Source organism: Pelophylax lessonae (genome assembly GCF_965119305.1).
Source record: "Pelophylax lessonae genome assembly, chromosome: 2".
NCBI classification, from domain to species: domain Eukaryota; kingdom Metazoa; phylum Chordata; class Amphibia; order Anura; family Ranidae; genus Pelophylax; species Pelophylax lessonae.
Genome location: NC_138769.1, coordinates 240,316,216 through 240,340,816, shown reverse-complemented (window position 1 = coordinate 240,340,816; position 24,601 = coordinate 240,316,216). Strand labels below are relative to the sequence as shown.

General features: G+C 44.7%; 1 protein-coding gene across 1 annotated transcript in view; it reads right to left on the bottom strand.

Moving 5' to 3' along the window:
- Positions 1-7,341: 7,341 nt before the first annotated feature.
- RHOC (ras homolog family member C) overlaps positions 7,342-24,601 on the bottom strand; it is a 149,940-nt gene continuing 132,680 nt past the window's right edge. The window contains exon 5 of the mRNA XM_082248430.1: positions 7,342-7,692. Within this exon, the coding sequence (XP_082104556.1) occupies positions 7,519-7,692 (174 nt within the window). The 3' untranslated portion in view covers positions 7,342-7,518. The remainder of the gene's footprint in view (positions 7,693-24,601) is intronic.

Sequence of the window (24,601 nt, the reverse complement as noted above, 5' to 3'; positions counted from 1 at the left end):
CAGACGTAGTCCTCGGTGATACACCACCTTCGGGTTATGTTACCTCCGCAGGAGCAGGACTAGACAGGAAATTAAAAAGCTCTGGCCACACCCTAGGGGCAGTCCCAGAGGGTATATCCTCTCTCTCTCTGCCTCAGCAAATCAGTTATGTGAAAAAGCAGTGCTTAGAGAATTTAACCCAACCCAACTCCAAAACAGAGGGGCGGGGACTACGTCTGTCGATGAGCTAAGAGAAAAGGATTTTACGGTAAGATTTTACAAAAATCCATTTTTCTCTAGCGCTCATCGACAGACGTAGTCCTCGGTGATACACCACCTTCGGGACGTCCCAGAGCAGTATCACGACTGAGGGGTGGGAAAATGGAAATCAAATCCCAATCTAGAAGGCCCAACCGGTGCCAACTAGAAGTTTACAATGCTCATCCTTAATGATGAGACTCAACAAAAAAATTTTTCAAACAGAAAAAAACCCTCGAGGTAGACCACCGGTCTCCTCAAATTGCGGCCTGCAAAACCTTGCGGCCAAATGAGGCATCCGCCGATGCCGTCACATCAATTTTATAGAATTTAGTAAAGGTATGTACCGACGACCAAGTGGCCGCCTTACATACCTGGACCACTGACGCCTGATGGCGAAAGGCCCAGGAAGTACTGAGCGCTCGAGTGGAGTGCGCCCTAACAGGGAACGGAGGACTCTGACCCTTAATAGAATAAGCCTGTACCACCGTTTGTCTAATCCATTTGGCAATGGTCGCGGCAGATGCAGGCAAACCCATTCTGGGGCCATCCGTGATCACAAAAAGTGAATCCGTCTTACGGAATGATTCCGTAGCTTTCAGGTATACCCTGATTGCCCGAACCACATCCAAGGAATGCAACGCATGTTCCCGATGATGCTTGGGCTGAGGACACAAGGAAGGTAGTACAATATCTTCATTCAGATGAAAATCTGAAACCACCTTAGGAAGAAAAGATGGCTTAGGATGAAGTACTACCTTATCCCTATGAATGACTAGGTATGGAGACTGGCATGATAATGCAGCCAGTTCTGACACCCTGCGAGCAGAAGTAATAGCCACCAAGAAGACCACCTTCTGGGATAAAGTAAGCAAGGGAATCTCCCTGATGTTTTCAAAGGGAGGTTTCTGTAGAACCGACAAAACCAAATTAAGATCCCAGGGCGGTAAGGGCGCGCGGACTGGAGGAGCCAGGTGCCGCACCCCCTGGATGAAATTCCGCACCAAGGATTTGGTAGCTAAAGGTTTCTGAAAGAAGATTGCTAATGCTGAAACTTGACCCTTGATGGTGCTCAAGGCTAGCTTCTGCTCAACCCCTTGTTGCAAAAAGGCCAATATTCGAGACACCGAATAGGTACGTGGAGGAAATCCTAAAGATTCGCACCACGCAATATAAGTCTTCCATGTGTGATAATAGACTTTGCTGGAAGTCGCTTTCCTTGCTTTAATAAGGGTAGGAATGACAGAAGTAGACAAACCTCTGTCCTTCAGTACTTGGGTCTCAATGGCCAGGCCATTAAAACCAGCGACTGTAAAGCACGAAGGTAAATAGGTCCTTGAGACTACAGACACTCCCTGAGACGAAGTTCCCACGGAACGTCTGCGACTAACCTGTCCAAGTCGGCCAGGCCGGCTTGAAGAGGCCAGCCTAGAATTTCTAGGACCACTGGCGCTGATTGGATCTGAACCAGGCGTCCCTAGAGGTATCTGGCCCCGACCATCCGAGAAAGTCTGGTCGTTTTCTGTTCCCACACATTTATCAGATACCTGATAGTTATCAGGCAAGGTGATCTTTTCTGGTTGAACCTCAGGGACCGAAGTCACCCGACTAGAGGCTACTTGGCCTATCTGGTCAATCAGATCCGATTCCTGTGAGGTATCGGGACTAATCTTAGGAAAAGGTAAAGGAAAAGATCTATACAGGGAACGGTAACTACCGCTTCCTGTACTTAAATGTTGGAAGGGAAGAATCGCACCGGTAGTAGTGGTTGATGCTCGATCTAATGTCCTGAATACCGGTGAAAACGTCCCCCCACCCTGAAATTGGGTGGGGGCGCACCTTCAGGCTGTGTACTCCTTTACTTCGGGTTTGGCTGGGTTGGTCCTCTGTTTGTCCGACCAGCCCTTCTTGAACCCTCCTGGAGGAGTCTTGCCTTTCCCGGAAGTACCAGCCGGGCGTCCTTTATGGGCGGTAAAGAAAGGTCCTCGCTTGTTGCGAGGTTCCTTAGCTTTTGCAGCCTGTGGCAAAAAAGTACTCTTGCCCCCGGTGGCATCCTTAATGATTTCATCTAGGTTGGCTCCAAATAGACGATTCCCCTGGAAAGGGAGATTGGTCAAAGTCTTTTTGGAACCTAGGTCAGCTGACCAGCATTTTAACCACAGCACACGTCTGAGGATCACTGCTAACTTAGATGCATGCCCTAACAAGGGAGTAGTGTCCAAGGCTGCGTCACAGATAAACCGTAGCCCTTGTATGATCTGTTCTATCAAATCAGATGTCTCCTGGGGAATATCTTTTCCCCTAAGATCTTGGCGTACCATCTTCGCCCATTCTGTAAGTGTCTGGGAAACTAGACCAATAACAATTACTGGTCTAAATGCTGACCCTATCAGAGAAAAGATAGTGCGGGACTCCGCTTCTATCTTTCGATCCACCGGATCCTTAAAGGACGAAGTGTCCTCCACTGGAATAACCGTGGCTTTATTCAGCCTGGAAATAGGCGGATCCACGACTGGTGGTACCGTCCATTTCTTAATGATGGATTCCTCAAACGGATAGCGTCTAGCAATACGCTTGGAAATAGTAAAGGTACGTTTAGAATGTTCCCATTCTCCTTTAATCTGATTTCCAAAACATTTAGGTACAGGAAAAGCCTTCGCCGTCTTGATGGGCTTATTAGTCCCAAAAGGCCTCTCTGTTTCAGTTGCCTCTGCCGGTAAAGCCTCAAGTTTTAAGGTTTCTTGCACTGCCACAACTAGTGCGTCCACCAATGCTTCTTCCTGAATTATAGCAGGAGAAGAAGCGTCCTCTTCACTGTCTGAGGGGGCTTTACCTGGGATAGCAGCCCTTGCAGAGGAACCTGCAACTGCAGTGACCATCTCTGAATCAGAGTCAGAGGTGTCAGATAGTATAGGGGTAGGCGGGGGTCGCTTCCTTGACCCCCGTCCCTGACAGGCCGCCTCCACCCGAGCCACCATAGACTCCAAAATTGCTGTAAATGACTCTATACTCTGTACACCGGCGGGTCCCGAGGCCCCCTCGAGGGAAACAGGTGGGGGAATCTGTGTGGCAGGGTCCATAATAACTCCAGTTACTTCCTGGATGATATAATTCAAAGTAAAGAAAAAAACTTTTTTTTTTTTTTTTGACCCTCAGCGCCACAAAAAACCCCTTAGTGTTACCTGCTAGGGATCCCTATCGATCGAGAGAGAGAGAGATAGACCCCCAGGCTCACCACTTGATGTTCAGAGTTGAACTGCAACAGCTTACAGCGCTGTCTTAGACAAACAGGAAGTCTTTAGGCTGGCTGCCCAGGAAGAAAGGAGGCGGCTCCGCCCCTCTGTACGCCTTCCGGCGCCTCCCCCAAGCTCCACGAGGTGTAGAATCACCTAAAACATGGCCGCCCCCATGCTGGAGACACGAGGCTACGCCAAAATGGCGGCTCGTGCGATCCAGCAAAAAAAATGGCGGCGGCCTGTGCTGACTAGCGGTGTGCTGCAGGCACACAACACTCTCTCTGCCTGGGGATCTGGCGTGTTTGGCGGTACCGGCCCTGGCGGACCGCATGGCCGTTCGGGAGGCCTGCTATTAGCTGGAGATCTGACTTGGAAGGCAGTCTACATGTCCATGGCTTCTGACTGGTAGGTAGCTTATACTTAACCCATAAGATTCCCAGAATGCCACAGATTACATCTTTAAAACATGTATACAATAGATTGTTAGCTCCCAAACCAAGCCTCCTGGCTTTTGCACACATAAAATCACACTCAAAGTAGGAGGATTTGTGACATGTTATAGGATAGAAAGAAACTCTTTCTTACCATACAGAGAGGGGCCCGCGTTCACCACAAAACCCGTCAGGGAAAACAGGGGGAACATACTACTCACCATACCGGAACCAGGCGGGCACCAACTCCTGACAGTACCCCTCTCCACCGGGGCGGGAGGGCTGTCGACCGATACAGACGCCGTGACTCATGGTCTTTGGCGTTTCAGCGAGACGTTTAACTCGCGGGTTCAGTCCTTTAATGGGACTTTGTCGCGGCCGACTCAGCGCGGAGCTATGGCCTGCACGCGCTCGTAGGCTGAACTGGGGTGACCACCGGATCTCAACATCCAGCCCGTCGCCCAGTTCAGCTTTCTTGCTTGAAGATCTCACAGGAACACTGGAGAAAAAAAGCTGTCCAAAAATCCTTTTAGAAAAAAATTTCTTGCCAGGACCTAAGATCCCAGCAAGGTATCTAGGTCCTTACTCCTAACTAGACAGAAAATAACTGATTTGCTGAGGCAGAGAGAGAGAGGATATACCCTCTGGGACTGCCCCTAGGGTGTGGCCAGAGCTTTTTAATTTCCTGTCTAGTCCTGCTCCTGCGGAGGTAACATAACCCGAAGGTGGTGTATCACCGAGGACTACGTCTGTCGATGAGCGCTAGAGAAATGTACATTACGTATGTTGCCATGTAAATTTTTGTATGGTATTCCAATGCATCTTCACAATGCAAACTAATGCACTACTGTGCATTGTGGTGTGCTGTATCACAAAAAACGGTGCTGGTCTATTGTGCATTCTGGTGTGTACGACATACTGCACATAAAAATACACCAGAACATAAAGATGTGAGAGGGTCCTAAGGGTAATAAAATGCTTTTTGGTGCTATGGCCTAGAAAAAATTGCCATTTCTGAAAAGTTTACCTATGACTAACATGTCTATTGTGTTTAAATTCCAGTGATTTGGATTTCACCTCCTCTAAGCAAGAAGAAACACACAAATTAAAATACCAGTTTGCATTTATTTTTTCATTGTACATAGGTTTATTTTTCTTTTTACATTCGAAAAGTCACGTGTGTCGACATCCATCTTTTACAGGCAGTCAGGCAGAGAACAGAATACAAAACAGACAGACAGACAAATAAACAAAAAGTTATCTTACAATTAGAAGCTTTATTTGTATAAAGGAATTTTAAAAGGCAAAAAGTGTTGGACACAAGCTGAAGGTCTCGACAAGATAAAGCTAATCTGAATAGTTTCTTTCAAAGCATGAAAAGAAAAAACTTTCAGTAGACAAAGCACAGACAGGTGAGTTTTGCAACAAGGTAATTCCATCTATCAAAATGCTGGTGTATAATGTGTGCATTATTTAGCAATAGTACAAGGATGAGGTTTTGTTCAGGGAAGCAGAAAATGAGAAGCAAAATTGTTTATAGGACAGACTGAGGAATTAAAAAAATGAAAAGATGTAACCCCCTCCAATATGAAAGTGACAGACGCTGGTACATCAATATGGCAGACAAAGTATGTTGGTGTCACTGTGTCTGTGCAGGATAAGCCTATACGGCTTGAATATGACAAAGCTACAAGTCTTCTAATAAATCAGACATTCAAATATATTATTTTCTTTAATACAGCAATAGAAAAACGATGCCCTTGTGCAGTCGGTGATTGTGTCAATGACCACAGGAGGTATTCAAGTCAAAATTCATGTCAATCAAGATTTTGATTGGTTTACTAGGGGAACGAACGCAATTGCCAAAAAAAAAAAAAAAAAACATAGGTGCAATGGAGAGGATTGACCTTAATGCAAAGAAACTGCAAACGAGGAAAAAATACCCAATGAGCTGCTTTCTTTCATTGTGTCAGTCAGTGTTATCACCCTACCACTTTTTCCCTCCAAATCTTCCTACAGGAAGCCCTATGTGAGATTTTGGCACAATCCTGTTAAAACAGCTAAAGCATGCAAAGACCTTTAACCAAACATTTGCCCATCTATTCAAATTCCATTAACTTTTGTCCACACTTACGCTAAAGGGCCTCTTAACCTATCTTTTCCATCACTAAGAGGTGATATTAACTTGTACAATCGTAGAATAACTCCACCTGCTATAAACAGAATTTTGTTAGCACAAAGGTTACCGTCTTAATAAAAACAGACCCAACTCTTATAAAATATATATGCAGTGAAAGTAGTGTAAAAAGGGCAAAAAGGATCACTAACAACTTGAATTGTTATTGTGAAAAGTTTCTTGAATGCAGTAAAAGGAAACTACTGTAAAAAAAAATGCAGATTTTGTCTAACATCTCTTGACTCTTACTACAAACATTTGTAAAGTATGTACATGTAACCTTCACTGTGCCTAGAGCATTTATGCACCAAGTTCCTACTACTGTTCATGAGGGGGAAGACTGTAGCTGTCCCAACACAGCAAACAGGGTGTTTGTGAATCCTATACAGAACAGGCTGGAAATTTGTGAATCCTACATAGATGATGCTGGAAATTTACAGTGAGTGCTGAATAAAGGCCAACAGGACACAATCTTTGGCATCAGTTCACTTAACAGATAATGCCAACATAAGGGTTCAACTAAACCCATTCACAATCCTGGCTTTATTTAATTTCCCAAATAGTGATTGTAAGTTATAAATTTAGCACAAGCTTGGGTATATAGCAATTTAGTCATCATCTTACATGTATTTACTCGTAGCTAAAATGGGATCCCCTACATTAATAAGATACTGCATGAGACATGCCAATTTCTTGTATTTTAAGATACCTAGGTATAGTATACCTGTGTACTTTGGAACCCTAGAATCAAATTCTGGTATTCTATTTTAGGCCCTGCTGTATAAGTTACACACCTCCCATTAGGATGACATAGCTGTGGAACACCATCACTAAAAAGCAGGGTGCAGGGTGATGGCATACAGAAGTCATGAATGGAGTAAAAGAATAGTGCAACTTGCTTGTAGGTCATATTGTGCTATGGAAGAATTGTTTACACATCATGTACACATATACCAATGCAGTCTTCAAGGCTTATGAAAACCTGAATAATGTAGTTCCTTTTAAAGCCAACAGCACAAAATGACACGAAGGCCCAAAGAGGCCATTTTGGAAGGGGATTTTAATGAAAGGTTGAGTAGATCATAAGGAGATCAAGAATATGGCACGGAAAAATCTCCCAGAATCCTTTATGTGCTTTTCACCTCCAGAAAGATATTTTCAGGAGTTTGGATTAGGAGCGGAGAAAGGAGGCACTGCATATACATTCAATGCTTCCTGACGAAGACTTTTCCGCAAACCCAAATCTGAAACTCGACATAGATGTTTAGGTGTGAAACAAATTAAACAAAAACAAGAATACATACATTTACAGTACAAATGGTGCATATAGCTCTTTGCTGCTGGAGTCTCTGGCATCATATGACAGGTGGTGCAGCAACAAAAACAGCTATTCGCTTTGTTCTTCTCTTGGTCTTCCCAAAAGGCTCTAGGACTTTGCTTATAGGATGGAGCAGCGCTGCTTCTTCCTGTGTTTTCGGACTTGCAAGGCTGCTCGTGTTGCCATTTCAAACACCTCTCGCACACCATCCTTTGTCTTGGCCGAGCATTCAAGGTATCCAAAAGCATTAATGCGATTTGCCATTTCTCGTCCATCCTCTGGCTTCACGGGCTCCTATAAAAAAAAATCAAATAATTATTTTCACTTTAAGAAAATAGACCCATTTACATTTCTTTAGATTCTTCCTTGGTGACCTATATGAAACAGTTAAGAGGGAGATTAGGAAATTGGAAAACAGGATTCCATCAAAGGACAATACACGACAATTTCTATTTGTTCTCACAGGATGGGGAAAGCATAGAACCCTTTGTCAGGTTTTTACTGCAGTGTGTATCCCAATTGGGAAGATTAACCTTCACGTTCTTTTAGGACATGAAGTGATGGAAAATATCACCAGTTAAATGTAGAAGGTTTACCAAATTTCCAGGTAAACCATCCCCTCATTTCTTGTCCTGTTGCCAAAAGGGACAAGAGGAAGCAAAATCTCCCAAATGGGCAAACCGAGAGCAATAAAAACCTGACAAAAGAATTCTCTCTTTCCACGTCTATCTAAAATAAAAAAAAATAACAAATCGTTGCAGGTATTTAAAGAGACAAGCCCCCTTGGCCATGCAGGGCAAAGTGACACTATCTGTAAAGGGGTCCCCTGATCTCATTTTGTCAGTGTTCCCCGGCAAGGTTTGGGAGGAGTTAAAGGCCACTGACCCCAAATGATTTGCGGGTTTAATTTATAGTGTGGCACTTTAAAAGTACCACTGACCACCAATGATTACATGATTGTTAGGGCCCTTTCACACATGCTTTCAGATCAGGCCTGTGTCAGTTTTTCAGGCGGACCTGATTGGGCGCTCCATTCTCCCCCTACGGGGGAGCAGATGTCAACTGTGACATGTCCACCGACACCTGTTGCTATCCAATCCTTTCTCGGAGATACAGATGGATGGTAACCCTACTTTCCGTATGGCAGATCGGATTGGATGAAAACGGAGAGTCTGTTTTCTTCCGATCTCCCCATAGAGGAGAGCGGGGCTTTGACAGGTCTGTCTCTGTGCAGTGAGTGGAGACAGACCTGTCATCCGCCTGCTCAGCGAATGATCAAAGGTGGAAAGCTCATGTGAAAGGACACTAATGGCCATTTTTTCCCTGTATATTGTATAAAAGTATTGGTCCTGAGTGAGAAAGCCATATAATTCCAAATTATACCAGCAAAATCTTCCAATTTGAAATCTAGTGTTGGTGATAACCAGGAATTTACTCTTTAAAGGGATTTCTTCTCACTTTATGTTGTTGCAATGGGACACGATGAGAAGGAAAATCTCCCCAATGGACTAAAGACAGTAAAAATGGATTTTTGTAAGAACTTACCGTAAAATCCTTTTCTCTTAAGCTCATTGACAGACGTAGTCTTCTTGATTCTCAAGAGCTGGGTTATGTTGTCTCCGCAGGAGTAGGACTAGGCAGAATGACAAAACGTTCTGGCTCCACCCTAGGGGGCAGTCCCTGAGGGTATATCCTCCCTCTCTCTGCTACAGGGAATCAGTTCTGTTTAAAGCAGTACAGAGAATTTAACCCAACCCAACTCAATGATAGAGGGGCGGGTACTACGTCTGTCAATGAGCTTAAGAGAAAAGGATTTTACGGTAAGTTCTTACAAAAATCCATTTTTCTCTATCGCTCATTGACAGACGTAGTCTTCTTGATTCTCAAGAGCTGGGACATCCAGAAGCAGTGCCACAAATGAGGGGTGGGATTGACAAAATCAAATCCAATCTAGTAGGCCCAACCGGTGCCAAACTAGAAGTTTTAAAGGCTCATTATAAACAAAGAATGAGACTAAAGAAAAATTTTCCAACGGAAAAAAACCCTCGAGGTAGACCACTGGTCTCCTCAAATTGCGGCCTGCAAAACCTTGCGGCCAAACGAGGCATCAGACGATGCCATTACATCAACTTTATAATGTTTAGAGAAGGTATGCACCGACGACCAGGTAGCCGCCTTGCACACCTGGACCACTGACGCCTGATGGCGAAAGGCCCATGACGCACTAAGTGCCCGAGTGGAGTGCGCCTTAACAGGGAACGGGGGCTCCCGACCCTTAATAGAATAAGCCTGCACTACCGTCTGTCTGATCCATCTGGAAATGGTCGCGGCAGATGCAGGCAACCCCTTTTTGGGTCCATCTGGGATCACAAAAAGTGAATCCGTCTTGCGAAACGAGTCTGTCGTTTTCAAGTATACCCTGATCGCCCGGACCACATCCAAGGAGTGCAAAGCAAATTCCCGAGGATGACTGGGCTTAGGACACAGGGAAGGTAATACAATTTCTTCATTCAGATGAAATTCTGAAACTACTTTTGGTAGGAAGGATAGATTCGGACGAAGAACCACCTTATCTCTATGAACCACCAGATATGGTGAACGACAAGATAATGCGGCCAGTTCTGACACCCTGCGTGCAGAAGTAATAGCCACCAAGAAGGCCACCTTCTGGGACAACGTGGGTAGAGGAATCTCCCTAATATCTTCAAAGGGGGGTTTCTGAAGAACCGACAACACTAAATTAAGATCCCAGGGGGGTAACGGCGCGTGCACTGGCGGAGCCAGATGTCGCACCCCCTGGATGAAATTCCGCACCAAGGAATGAGTAGCCAAAGGCTTCTGAAAGAAGATGGCTAATGCTGAGACCTGACCCTTGATAGTACTCAAGGCCAGTTTCTGCTCAACCCCTTGTTGCAGAAAAGCCAATATTCGACTAATCGAATAAGACCGAGGACGGAACCCCAAAGGTTCACACCATGCAATGTAGGACTTCCATGTGCGATAAATCTTTCTGGAAGTCGCTTTCCTTGCTTCAACTAGAGTAGGAATAACTGAAGCTGACAAACCTTTGTCCTTCAGCACCTGGGTCTCAATAGCCAGGCCGTTAAAGCCAGCGATCGTAAAGCAGGATGGAAGATCGGTCCCTGAGACAGTAGATCCTCTCTGAGAGGAAGTCTCCACGGGACGTCCGCCACCAGTCTGACCATGTCGGCGTACCAAGCTCGACGAGGCCAGTCCGGAGCTACCAGGATTACTGGGATTCCTTCCTCCTCTACCCTGCGAAGAAGTCTTGGCAGTAACGCGAGAGGAGGGAAGGCATATATTAGCTGGTATTGCCCCCACGGGGCGATCAGTGCGTCTGCGGTTTCTGCTAGAGGATCGCGGGAGCGAGCCACGAATCTCTGAACTTTCCTGTTGAATCGTGATGCCAACAGATCCACATCCGGGGTGCCCCACCGTAGGCACAACTGGTGGAAAACGTCTGGATGGAGGGACCATTCCCCCTGATCCAGGGTCTGACGGCTGAGATAATCTGCCTGCCAATTCTCCACCCCCGGAATGAACACCGCAGAGATTGCTGGAACAAATCGTTCCGCCCAGCGAAGAATGCAAGCCACTTCTTTGGCCGCTCGGACACTCTTGGTGCCCCCCTGGTGATTGACATAAGCCACGGCCGTGGCATTGTCCGACTGGATCCGAACCGGGCTGCCCTGGAGCTGCTCGGTCCAGTGAATCAGACAAAGTCTGATCGCTCTCAGTTCCAATACATTTATCGGTAATCTGGATTCTTCCGGGGACCAAAGTCCCTGGGCAGATAATTGACCGAGAATTCCTCCCCATCCGGATAGACTGGCATCCGTGGTCACTATCGTCTAATATATATTGGCAGAAATGACTTTCCCTGGCTGAGCATTGGAGACCGAAGCCACCAAACCAGAGACTCTCTGGTCTGTTTGCTCAATCGTATTTGATTGTCCAGGGATTCCGGATTCCGATTCCATCTGAGGAGAATCTCTTGCTGAAGAATTCGGGTATGGGACTGGGCAAATGGGACTGCTTCGAATGAAGCCACCATCAACCCCAGAACCCTCATGCAAGTCCGAAGGGAAGACCAGCTGTTGGACAGTAACAACTGGACTGCTGATTGAATCTTTCGAAGTTTCCCTACCGGAAGAAACACTCTTGTCCTGACTGTGTCTAGAATTAGACTCCGATATTCGAGCCTCTGGGTGGGAACCAGAAATGACTTTTGCTGGTTCACCAGCCACCCGAATTCCTGTAAAGAAATCATAGTAATTTCTATGTTTTGTAGCAAGGTCTGAGGAGACTCTGCATGAAGCAGAAGATCGTCTAGGTAACCTAGAATCGATATACCTCTTTGGCGCAGAAGTGCCAACATTGGGGCCAACACTTTTGTGAAGACCCGCGGAGCCGTGGCGAGACCGAAAGGTAACGCCACAAACTGATAGTGGTTCTCCTCTACGGAAAAGCGTAGAAAACGCTGATGTCCTGCGAAAATGGGAATGTGAAGATAGGCGTCCTTGATGTCTATGGACGCTAGGACATCCCCTGGATGCAGGAAGGCTGCTACCGTGCGAATGGACTCCATTCTGAATCTTCTTATGTTGACGAAAGAATTGAGTGCTCTTAAGTCCAGAATTGGACGCACTTTGCCCTCTTTCCTGGGTATTGTAAACAGGTTTGAATAAAACCCTTGAAACCGTTCTGTCCAAGGAACGTGGACTACCACTCCTTGTTGTAGTAGATCTGTGACTGCTCTCCGCAGATCTTCTAGACGATCCGGAGATAGTCGGATATTGGAAGGGAAGAATCGCGCCGGTGGGAGAGATCGAAACTCGATCTTGTACCCTGACTTTATGACTTTGCAAACCCATTTGTCCGGGATTCTGGAGCCCCATGGATCCGGGAACCGGCGAAGACGTCCCCCCACCCCAGTTATGGGTGGGGGCGCACCTTCAGGCTTTGGATGGTTTATCTTCAGGTCTGGAGGGGGCGGGCTTTTGCTTGCCCGACCAACGACCCCTGACGCCTCCTGTAGGAACCTTGGAGGACTTAGTTTTTTCACCCGCTGGACGAAAAAACCTCTTGTGAGCAGAAAAAGAAGGCCCTCGTCTTTGACGAGTTCCTCTACCTTTAAAATTTTGCGGTAAAAAGGTGCTTTTTCCACCGGTGAGATCCTTAATGATCTCATCTAAGTTGGCTCCAAATAGACGTTCGCCTGAAAAGGGGATATTAGCCAATGCTTTTTTGGAACCTTGGTCGGCTATCCAACCTTTTAGCCACAGTGTACGCCTGAGAACCACTGCTGAGACTGATGCTCGCGCCATTAATGGAGTGGCGTCTAACGCCGCATCACATACAAACTGTAACCCCTGTATCATTTGTTCCAACAAATCTGATACCGCCTGAGGGACCTCTTCTAAGTCCCGGCGTAACCACTTGGTCCATTCAGTTACAGCCTGCGAAACCAGACCAATAGCAATTATTGGCCTGAAAGCTGATCCAATCAAGGAAAACATGGTGCGAGACATAGCTTCTATCTTGCGATCCACTGGATCTTTAAAAGACGGAGCGTCTTCTAAAGGAATAACCGTGGCTTTATTCAATCTAGCAATTGGTGAATCCACCACAGGTGGTTCTGTCCATTTCTTAATAAGGGTTTCCTCAAACGGATAACGCCTGTCAATGCGTTTGGAAATATTAAAAGTGCGTTTTGGCAGACGCCATTCTTCATCGATTGGATTGCCAAAACATTTGGGCAATGGAAAAACCTTTGCCACTTTGATGCGCTTTTTAGTCCCAAAAGGGATCTCAGTTTCAGCTATTTCTGATGGAATACCCTGTAACCTTAAAGTCTCTTGAACAGATACAATGAGTGCGTTTACCAACGCTTCCTCTCGGGCTATGGCAGATGCCGAAACATCCTCCTCACTGTCTGAAGAGACAGGACCCGAGACACCAATACCAGATGAAGTACCTGCAACTGCAGAAATAGGCTCAGAGTCTGAATCCGAGGTTTCAGATAATAAGGGGTTAGGCGGGGGTCGCTTTCTTGCGCCCTGTCCCTGACAAGCCACTTCCACCCGGGACACAAAAGTTTCCATAATGGCTGACAAAGATTCAATTGTCAATGGGGTGCTGGAGGATCCCGCAGACCCCTCGAGGGGATCCGGAGGAGATACATGAGTGGCAGGGTCCATGTTAATACAGGACACTTTTGCCAGCAATAAACAAAAAAACTTTTTTTTTTTTTTTTTTTTTTGTGTGTCTCCCCCTAGCGCATAGCGCCCCTCAGAGTACCTGCTTCTCGATCCCAGAGAGAGAGAGAGGGACCCCCAAGGCTCACCAACCGATGCAGTGCAGTTTCCAACAAACTGCAGCCAGCGTCTGTCTTACACAGACTGGAAGGAGCTGTTTGCTTTTTCCCGGGCAGAAGGCGTGGCTCCGCCCCCTGTGTACGCCTTCCGGCGTTCCCAGCCCTCCACGAGGAAGCTGGGCTCACAAAACATGGCCGCCCCCATAGAAGAGACATAAGACTCCAAAAACATGGCGGCCGGCGTGACCTGAGGACATACATGCATTCGGTCTACGGCAAAATGGCGGCGGACCGCCGATATCGTCTTCCCAGCACATCCACCTGCACTCTGCTGAGAGGTGACATATGGATCTACAGAGATACACTGCACATAAGGTAGGATTATACCTCCTATGTTTGCTGTAATGTTACAGTCTGCTGGGTAGAGTGTTAGCTCTTGAACCAAGTCCACTTCCCACAAACACATGCTGTATAACAAGGGGGACTTGTAAGTGTCAGATATATACTGACCATATATGGAGGGGCCCATAATATATACTGCCTCATAAAATGAGGAAAAAAGGGAACGTTTTACTCACCATACCGAACCGACAGGCACCCTCTCTTCATAATACCCTCTCCACCGAGGTGGGGGTTTGTGGACGCCTCGACTCTCTGGTCCTGGCGTCCAAGCGAGCTTTTAACTCGCAAAGTCAGTCCCTTTACTGGGACTCCGTCGCGGCCGACTCAGCGCACTGGTCTGCACGCGCTTTTAGGCAGAAACCGGGGTGACCACTGGATCTCACATCCAGCCCGTCGCCCGGCCCCGCATACTTACTTGAATATGTCGCGGCCGACCAAGCGCAATGCCTGGTCTGCACGCGCTCGTAGGCCGGCTGGGGTGACCACAAGTGTCGCCCAGTCCGGCATTTTTGCTTGAAGATCTCACAGGAAAAAAACACTGGAGAAAACTACCTAAAAAATGTCTTTCTTAAAGAAAAAAAGTCTTGCCAGGACCAAAAGATCCCAGCAAGGAACTTAGGTCCTTACTCCTGACTAGACAGAAAAAAACTGATTCCCTGTAGCAGAGAGAGGGAGGATATACCCTCAGGGACTGCCCCCTAGGGTGGAGATAGAACGTTTTGTCATTCTGCCTAGTCCTACTCCTGCGGAGACAACATAACCCAGCTCTTGAGAATCAAGAAGACTACGTCTGTCAATGAGCGATAGAGAAATAAATTTTACACCAAACACGCTACAAAAAAATAAAAAAAAAATAAAAATAGCATTTAGTTCTACAGTGGGTACGGAAAGTATTCAGACCCCCTTAAATTTTTCACTCTGTTATATTGCAGCCATTTGCTAAAATCATTTAAGTTCATTCTTCTTCCTCATGAATGTACACACAGCTCCCCATATTGACGGAAAAACACAGAATTGTTGACATTGTTGCAGATTTATTAAAAAAGAAAAACTGAAATATCACATGGTCCTAAGTATTCAGACCCTTTGCTGTGACACTCATATTTAACTCAGGTGCTTTCCATTTCTTCTGATCATCCTTGAGATGGTTCTACACCTTCATTTGAGTCCAGCTGTGTTGGATTATACTGATTGGACTTGATTAGGAAAGCCACACACCTGTCTATATAAGACCTTCCAGATCACAATGCATGTCAGAGCAAATGAGAATCATGAGGTCAAAGGAACTGCCTGAAGAGCTCAGAGACAGAATTGTGGCAAGGCACAGATCTGGCCAAGGTTACAAAAAGATTTCTGCTGCACTTAAGGTTCCTAAGAGCACAGTGACCTCCATAATCCTCAAATGGAAGACGTTTGGGACGACCAGAACCCTTCCTAGAGCTGGCCGTCCGGCCAAACTGAGCTATCGGGGGAGAAGAGCCTTGGTGAGAGAGGTAAAGAAGAACCAAAAGATCACTGTGGCTGAGCTCCAGAGATGCAGTCAGGAGATGGGAGAAAGTTGTAGAAAGTCAACCATCACTGCAGCCCTCCACCAGTTGGGGCTTTATGGCAGAGTGGCCCGACGGAAGCCTCTCCTCAGTGTAAGACACATGAAAGCCCGCATGGAGTTTGCTAAAAAACACCTGAAGGACTCCAAGATGGTGAGAAATAAGATTCGCTGGTCTTATGAGACCAAAATAGAACTTTTTGGCCTTAATTCTAAGGGGTATGTGTGGAGAAAACCAGGCACTGCTCATCACCTGTCCAATACAGCCCCAACAGTGAAGCATGGTGGTGGCAGCATCATGCTGTGGGGGTGTTTTTCAGCTGCAGGGACAGGACGACTGGTTGCAATCGAGGGAAAGATGAATGCGGCCAAGTACAGGGATATCCTGGACAAAAACCTTCTCCAGAGTGCTCTGGACCTCAGACTGGGCCAAAGGTTTACCTTCCAACAAGACAATGACCCTAAGCACACAGCTAAAATAATGAATTCGTGGCTTCACAACAACTCCGTGACTGTTCTTGAATGGCCCAGCCAGAGCCCTGACTTAAACCCAATTGAGCATCTCTGGAGAGACCTAAAAATGGCTGTCCACCAACGTTTACCATCCAACCTGACAGAACTGGAGAGGATCTGCAAGGAGGAATGGCAGAGGATCCCAAAATCCAGGTGTGAAAGACTTGTTGCATCTTTCCCAAAAAGACTCCTGGCTGTATTAGATCAAAAGGGGGCTTCTACTAAATACTGAGCAAAGGGTCTGAATACTTAGCACCCCATACTGACAGAAAAACACAGAATTGTTGACATTGTTGCAGATTTATTAAAAAAGAAAAACTGAAATATCACATGGTCCTATGTGTACATTCATGAGGAAGAAGAATGAACCTAAATGATTTTAGCAAATAGCTGCAATATAACAAAGAGTGAAAAATTTAAGGGGGTCTGAATACTTTCCGTACCCACTGTATGCGAGACGGAAAGCAAAGCTTATTTTCCTTTTTCAGTCAAGTAACATATGCCTATATATATGTTTTCAGGAATTGCCGTACAAACAAGAATCAGGTCTCTGCCTCTGGATAAAAGTACATTTTGATATATTCCTTGTGCATTTACGGATTTTTGACCATTTTTGAGAATATACAATTCTTTCAGGTTGATATATAGTAGAGTATGTAAAAAAACTAAAAAATGGCGCCTCCCTGTGATGTGTGGAACAATTGTTAAATAGGATATAAAGATAGGGGGCGGAGTCTGCATACCCGACGTTGCATCTCTCCCTGATTTGTCACGAACTGTGTTGTAAGCAGGCACTGCTGAGTGCCGTGTATGTAAGTGCAGCTATTTTACTCATTAAATTACTGTTTCAATAAGCAGAGAGCACTAGATTTCCTCTCTCTTTACTCTTCATGTATGCCACCTGTGATTGGAAGTGAAACCCAGGATCAGCCTCCCTGTTTATAGACTAACATCTCCCCTGATTGAGGGAAAAATGCTTGGATTGACCTGTAATACTCAGGTCTAGAAACAAGGTGAGAGGCCACTTCATATGGTGAGGGAAGCACATTCACGGAAGTGTCACCTGTTTGGAGTTTGGGATTAATTTGATGGACATTTTCATTCACATATTTTGCACTATATATGATTTTGTTTAGTCATTTATACTTTGAAAGCTTATTTACTTTCATCTTTATCACAGTCATTTGCTGCGATTTATGATTTTTTTCTGGCGCAACACTGTTTGTTTATTATTTAAGATATAAAGAGGCGGCTGCCATCAATTTTGGGTAACCAAAAAAAAATCAAAGTGACAATATGAGGCGCCGAATCCATAAGTGCTAAATAAATGGTGGTAATAAATATCAATATTTGATATACAGCAGAAAATACTATCCAATTAAGAAACAAATAAAAAAAACTACATATAAAAATACATCCAGTCCATAAATTCATAAAGTGCAACAGTATTAATTCTGTGCAGAAAACTCCACCACAAAAAGTGACAAGGTGCTGAACAAATCTTTTTAACCACTTCAGCCCCGGAAGATTTTACACCTTTCCTGACCAGGCCCTATTTTGCGATTCGGCACTGTTTTTACAGACAATTGCGCGGTCGTGCGACGCTGTACCCAAACGAAATACGTCCTTTTTTTCAACACAAATAGAGCTTTCTTTTGGTGGTATTTGATCACCTCTGCAATTTTTATTTTTTGCGCTATAAAACAAAAAGTGACAATTTTGAAAAAAAACTATTTTTCACATTCTGCTATATAACATAACCAAAAAAAAAATCAAAATGTAACATTTTAGGCCAATTTGTTTTCTGCTACATACTTTTGTTAAAAAAAAAAATTCGTAATAAGTGTATTTTGATTGGTTTGCGCAAAAGTTATCGCATCTACTAACTACGGGAAAGATTTTTTTTTACTAGTAATGGCGGCGATCTGCGATTTTTGGCGGTACTGCGACATTGCGGCGGACAGATCAGACTCCTGATATTTTTGACACTTTTGGGGGTACCAGTGACATTACTACAGTAATCAGTGCTAAAACTATGCACTGTTACTGTAATAATGCCATTGGCAGGGAAGGGGTTAATCCTGTGGGTGATCAAGGGTTAAATGTGACCCTAGGGGAGGGATTCTAACTGTGGGGGGGACATGGCTTCTGAGATGACCATAGAGACATGTGATCCTATATAGCAGGATCACATGAGCTCTGTGATCATCCCAGGGAGAAGGATGGCTGGCTGTGTTTACAACCACCGACTGTCCTCTCTTAGCGGGGAACGATCGAGAATGTCAGGCGGCAATTGGAGCCACCTGACACACGCGTCGGCTTCCCTCCCGACGAGCGGGTGGCCGTAAAGGAGTTAAAGTGCTTGTGCTTAAAATGTGCCTTCACCCATTAGTGCGGGGGTGACTCACCAGAAATCCCAGGACCACCAGGACCCCATTTGCTCTAAATTTTGTGTCACCTTTGAGGATGGTTCGGTGATCACTTCGGGTTCGTCATTTCCGCCCGCTGTTGGAACGCACGCTGTTACCGAGCAGCGTTCACGCACTATTCTGCTCTCTGCTTTTTGGATGTGCCATTTGGCACAATTAAATGTGAGTGTACTATCCAATATTGTATACAATAAAGCTTTTAAAAACGTTATTGCGCAATCCTATACTTTTTTCTTGGGAAACTGCAACAATATCCTGATTGAGGGGACAAGTGCATAGCAATCCATTGTAAACCTAGGGAGACCATCTACTATATATATATCCAAGGAGCCAGACACAAACTTTAGAGCAAACTGGGTCCTGGAGGCCCTGGGATTTCTGGCGAGTCACCCCTGCACTAATGGGTGAAGGAACATTTTAAGCACAAGCACTTTTAGAAGATTTGTTCAGCACCTTATGTCACTTTTTGTGGTGAAGTTTTCTGCACGGAATTAATACTGTTGCACTTTACGAATTTATGGACTGGATGTATTTTTATATGTAGTTTTTTTATAAATGTTTCTTAATTGGATGGAATTTTTTACACTATATCAATTATTTATCATATTTAATATTTATTTTATTACCACTATTTATTTATTTAGCACTTGCACTTTTGGATTTGGCACCTGATATGGTCACTTTCATTGATATATGGCAGAACTGGCGATGAATTTACTTGCTGCATGATAGAAAAGAGTCACAAACAGGCATATTTTAACAAATGTTAACCATCGTGAATGAGATAGGATTAAACAGATTATCTAGGTTACTGGAAAATGTATTGGCCTAAATATTCAGTTGAGCTGTACGAAGCCAGGCTGATGGAGAAGGGCGATAAATACAATTCCATACCGGACAGGGGTCTCCAAAACTTTTACAGTCCTTCAAACTTTAGAGGGGTCGATGAGGCCAGTGGAAGTAGAAAATGCCCCAGCGTCAGTGGGAGTAAAAAATTACATAGTGCCTGTAGTCAGGAGAAATAGTGCCTCATCATTGGTATTAGTGGGAGGAATAATGCCCCAATGTGGGTGTAGTGGGAGGAATGGTTCCCCACTGTTGGTGTCACTGGAAGGAATGCTGCCTTGTTGGGGACAGTGGGAAGAATAGTGCCCCCCCAGGGCTGGATAAAGGCAAGCAAAGGGCTGCATTCGGCTCAATGGCCACACTTTGGAGACCACTGACCGAGAAAGCCACCAATATCTGTTCAAATTGGTAGAAGTCAGAACTAAGACTCCCAAGTCCAAAAATTACATTCTAAAAATTTAGTCACAGCCAACTCCTTGAGTGGATTGATGCCATCAAGGTTTTTTAAAAAAATAAATAAAGAAAAAAAAGTATGACATGCATATCCTTAAGTTCAGTGAAAAATAGGTTATTAGAATGGTTTTGAAACATTGTTACAAAGTGATAGACCCACCTAACTTACACACCATACGTTGAAGTATTTGCGTAGCAAGTCAGGCTACAATCACACAAATGTCTATATTTCTGAGTTTAACTGCCTTTAGAAAGCACTTTAAAGCAGCGGACTCACACAATGCAAAGTAATCATGTTATTCATACATAATGATTAACAACATTTAGGCTACATTCACACAGGCGATTAAGGCCAGAGTGAACTGTAGCAGCAGGAATCCTCAGATTTCTGCTGTAGCTGTGAGCAGCCAAGTGCAGCCGTCGGCCTCGTTTACTATGACAGGTCGCTGGCAGACGCAGCTGTTCTCACAGCCAGCATTTAGCTGTGGTGATCCCTGCTGGATGCACTTTAGTGCCAGTGAGAATGTAGCCTCAGTTGCAGACAGTTTACTTGCATTTAGGAAAAGGAAAATGCCACATCCAGGGTAAACTATCTGCAAGCATACCCGCATAACATTTAGCTGCAGGGCGTTTAGCAGCGGACAATGACACTTCCCCTTTTCTTCCAGAGGTTTTAGGATTTCTTCTCATGCTGGTTCTCATACATCCTCATGTTGATATTCATTTTTTTGCAGTCGCGGTCTAACAATAGTTAGCAAGTTGTCAAATGTGAACACAGACATTCTGCTAATCGGGATAGGTCCGAATTTCCTCATACATCAGGACAAAATTCCTTATTGGGGGATTTTAAGTCCAGAACAAGATGAATACCCAATAAACTTTAGTACCGTAAATAGGTTTGAATGGAATACTTTGAACTTGTCTTGCGGAGGTACTAGAACAATTCTTGGGACAAGAGATACTTCAGGAAATTTTGAAAATCTGATAGAAGAAAGTGATGAGGGTGTACAGTAAACTCAAATTGTTACCCCTTTTAAACCCACAAGATTGGGATGTCTGTGACCCGGGGGGGGGGGGGGGGCTGGAACTGTTGCACACATCCCCCCCACCCACTACTAGGAGGGTACCTCTTTAATGGAAAAAGGGCTTTGGAGAAGACTTGCTGAGCTTTAAGTCTTGCACCAAAAAGGGCGGGCTGAAGGTTTTGAGGTTGAAGCCTAGGTAGAGCTATTCGGTGCTCAGCATTTTGAGGCAGTAGTGGCTTCTGAAGAAGGGGGGGGGGGTTGGGATCCTCTGGTGTAGGGGTAAAAACCTTCCCTCGACATTTTTTGGTGAGTTGGTCAAGTGCCTCTCTTAAATGGATGTCTTTCTTGAAAAGACATACGTGTGGGGAGCTTTTTTCAGGCAGCTCCAGCTGCCCAGGCTTTTAATCTTTAAGATTCTATACATGTAAATAGAGATTAGAGCCATTCTGGAAATGTCTCATGACATGTTCTAGGGCATCCACACAATAAAAAGCACACCAGAAGGTAACTGCTGTAATTGCTCTGTAAAAACGCGATCCTGAAAAACAGGGTCATGTTGGTTGTTTATTGCCCTAGCTCATTTAGCTGCAGTTTGGCATACTGAAAAGGCAGCCAGAGCTGGTTGCAGGGCTGTACCTGCAAAAGGTAAAAGCATCTCAAACTTCCTAACAGCAGAATCTTTAAAAAAGAAACATCTTCAAATGGCACAGCAAGAAGTTAGGAATGAGACAGCAGGATCAACTACAGGGATAGACAACTTATTTGTGAACTCTTTTTCACAGGATATAGTTTAGGAAAATTTTGGAAGGAGTGTAAATAAATAAAAATAAACATCCTTTCTGGAGTGACCCCAATTGCCATAGGCTAGGTTAACATCTATGCATGTGTGAGTGATATTTTTTGCAGCGCGTTTTACATTTTGTATGCACGTTTTTAATGTCTTTTGAAATTTTGGGGAAGTATTGCTATTGCTAGGAGGTGATATCTGTAGTCATGCAGGAAAACACCAAAAATGCATGTACATGCATTTTTTCATGCTTTTGTTATTACATTAATTGTAATTACATCGTCTATGCAGCCAAAAACGCACAGTGCTCCGTGTAAAAAAAAAAAAAAAAAAAAAAAAAGTCCTTTCACTTTTCCAAAAAATGAACTGCAGGTAACTGCATAGATGTGGGCAAGACCTGTAGGAAATAAGGGTAAATGGATTGTGGAGACCTATAGGAAATAAGGGTAAATGGATTGTGGAGAGTTTTTGTGGATCTGCAAATGTACTAAACACATAGATGTAAACTTTGCCATAGACTGCACATTCATGAGCAGGTAATGTTTGAAAGTTTTAGCAGGTCTTTGTACAGTAGCAATGTGTTTTTTCATGTTAGTACAGTAGCAATGTGTTTTTTCATGTTAGTAAGCTTGTTGCATGAAGCGCCCTCCTCACTATAGTGGCAACCTAGGGGAGAAAAATTGTTTGCAGCTTCCTTTAAAACTGCCTCAATATCCTCTTCATTTCCTTCTGTTTGCATCATCTAAGGCAGGCATATTAGGATCCAACTCCGGAAGAGAAACAGCATCAGGAAAAGATGGCTGTATAAGAGCATTTTTTTGTGCAAGGAATGATGACATAGTTACAGGAAAATCCTGCTTTTGTCATATGGACCACTTGTGTGCCTAGAAGAGAGATAGAATTGGATGCAGAAAGTGGTGTTGAAGCTGTTGAAGTACAAATGTTCACTGACAGTGTTGTGTGGGCCTTGGTAAAACAAATATTTGCCTGCGGTTTTGCAATGGCTCCTTTTTGCCCGGTCTATGCCATAGCCAAGTGTGAGGGTAATCCACTACGGGTTGCTCAGGGAGTAGGGTACGGAATATAGGGTAGGCCTGCCCAAAGGGAGAAAGAAGCAACCCAGTTGTAGACTTAGTGGAAGTGGTGGTAAATTGTGGAAGTGGTGGTAAATTGTGGAAGTGGTGGTAAATTGTGCAACCAGTGGTGTGAGGTCACACCTGATCATCCACTTGAGACAAAGCTCTGTTTGGTTGAGTTTTAGAGCCAAATTTGAAAAGCTGCTCAAGTGATCAACAAGAATGGTTAGGAACATACAGGTTTTACCTCTCCATGATGCCGGACTGTGTATGAAGCCCAGGCTTTGCCCCGTCACAGTGGGCATACCTCTAAAGTGGGCATACCTCTTCAGGGACTGGGTTTCATAGGGATAGACCTTTTCCCTGGGCCTGAATAGGACCCTGCAGCTGACTACACATTGCACCAAGTGCAAAAGGTGAGCACCTATGCAGGATCCAGTGCCAGAAGCAACATTACAGGTCATCCCTTAAGTATGGAGACAGAATACAGCTCCCAATTTTTACAGAGGCAGTGCAGATCCAGATGCACTACTTTGGTTTGTGGTTTGAGAAGGCAGTGAGGAGTTGATTAAAGAAATTGAAGATAAAAATAAATAAATGAATAAACGTGGTTAAGCTATGGGTAATTATTAGTGATGATGTAGATAGAGGTCCAGACCTGCAGACACTCTAGACACTAGCAAAAACTGAGTGGTAAGGTAGGGATATAGGAAAGGGGCATATCCTCAAAAATCTTTGCCAGTGTCCAATCTTCTGACCAGCCTATAGTCCAGGGTCTGTGTCCTGTACTGTGTGAAATAATGGCATTTTTGACTTACAGTATAATCCATTTCTGTGATGTTCATTGACGAACACCGCTCCTGATCTTCATAACCATTGGGTTGTACTGCCCCCTACAGGAGTAGGGCACTAGGCAGAAAAAGAATCTGGCTATGCCTCTGGGTTGTCCCAGGGTGTAAACCCCCTCTCCCTGCTATAGGTACTCCGTTTTGTTACAAGCAGTGTCAGAAGAATTACAACTCCAGAGAGAAGTGGGTGCTCTTTTGGTCAATGAACATCAGAGAAATGGATTTTACGGTAAGTCAAAAATCCCATTTTCCCTTTCATTTATTGACAGACATAGCTCCTGTTCTTCATAACCTCTGGGACTTCCCAAAGCATTGGTTAAACATGAGGGGCGGGAACAGCAAAAAAAAAATTCACCAGGCTAAACCGTAGCCAACCAGGCAACAGGAGCTCAACCAAAACTGGAGCCCACATGAGAAAAAAAATACACCGTCAGAGGATCAAGTCCTCTAAACAGCAGCCTGCAAAACCTTGTGGCCAAAAGCATCCAGAGATGCCAACACATCCACTTTAAAGAAGTTTGTGAAAGTGTGCACAGACAACCAGGTGGCCGCCTTGCAAACCTGCGTCACTAATACAGGATGACAGAAGGACAAGGAGGCACTAGTTGCCCAAGTAGAGTGCGCCTTGACAGGGAAAGGAGGAACCTGACCCCTGATAAAATCGGCCTGAATCACAGTCTGTCTGATCCATCTGGAAATGGTCGCAGAGGAAGCAAACAAACCATCTGTGAGCACAAATAGTGAGTGACTTCCTAAAAAACTCCATAGCTGCCAGGTACACCCTAATTGCCCAGGCAACATCCTAGGCATGCAAAGCAATTTCCTTTGGTTGTTTCGGCCTGGGACACAGGGAAGGCAACACAATGTCTTCATTCAAATGAAAATCACAGACCACCTTTGGGAGGAACAATGGACAAGGGAAAAGAACCAGCTTATCTCTG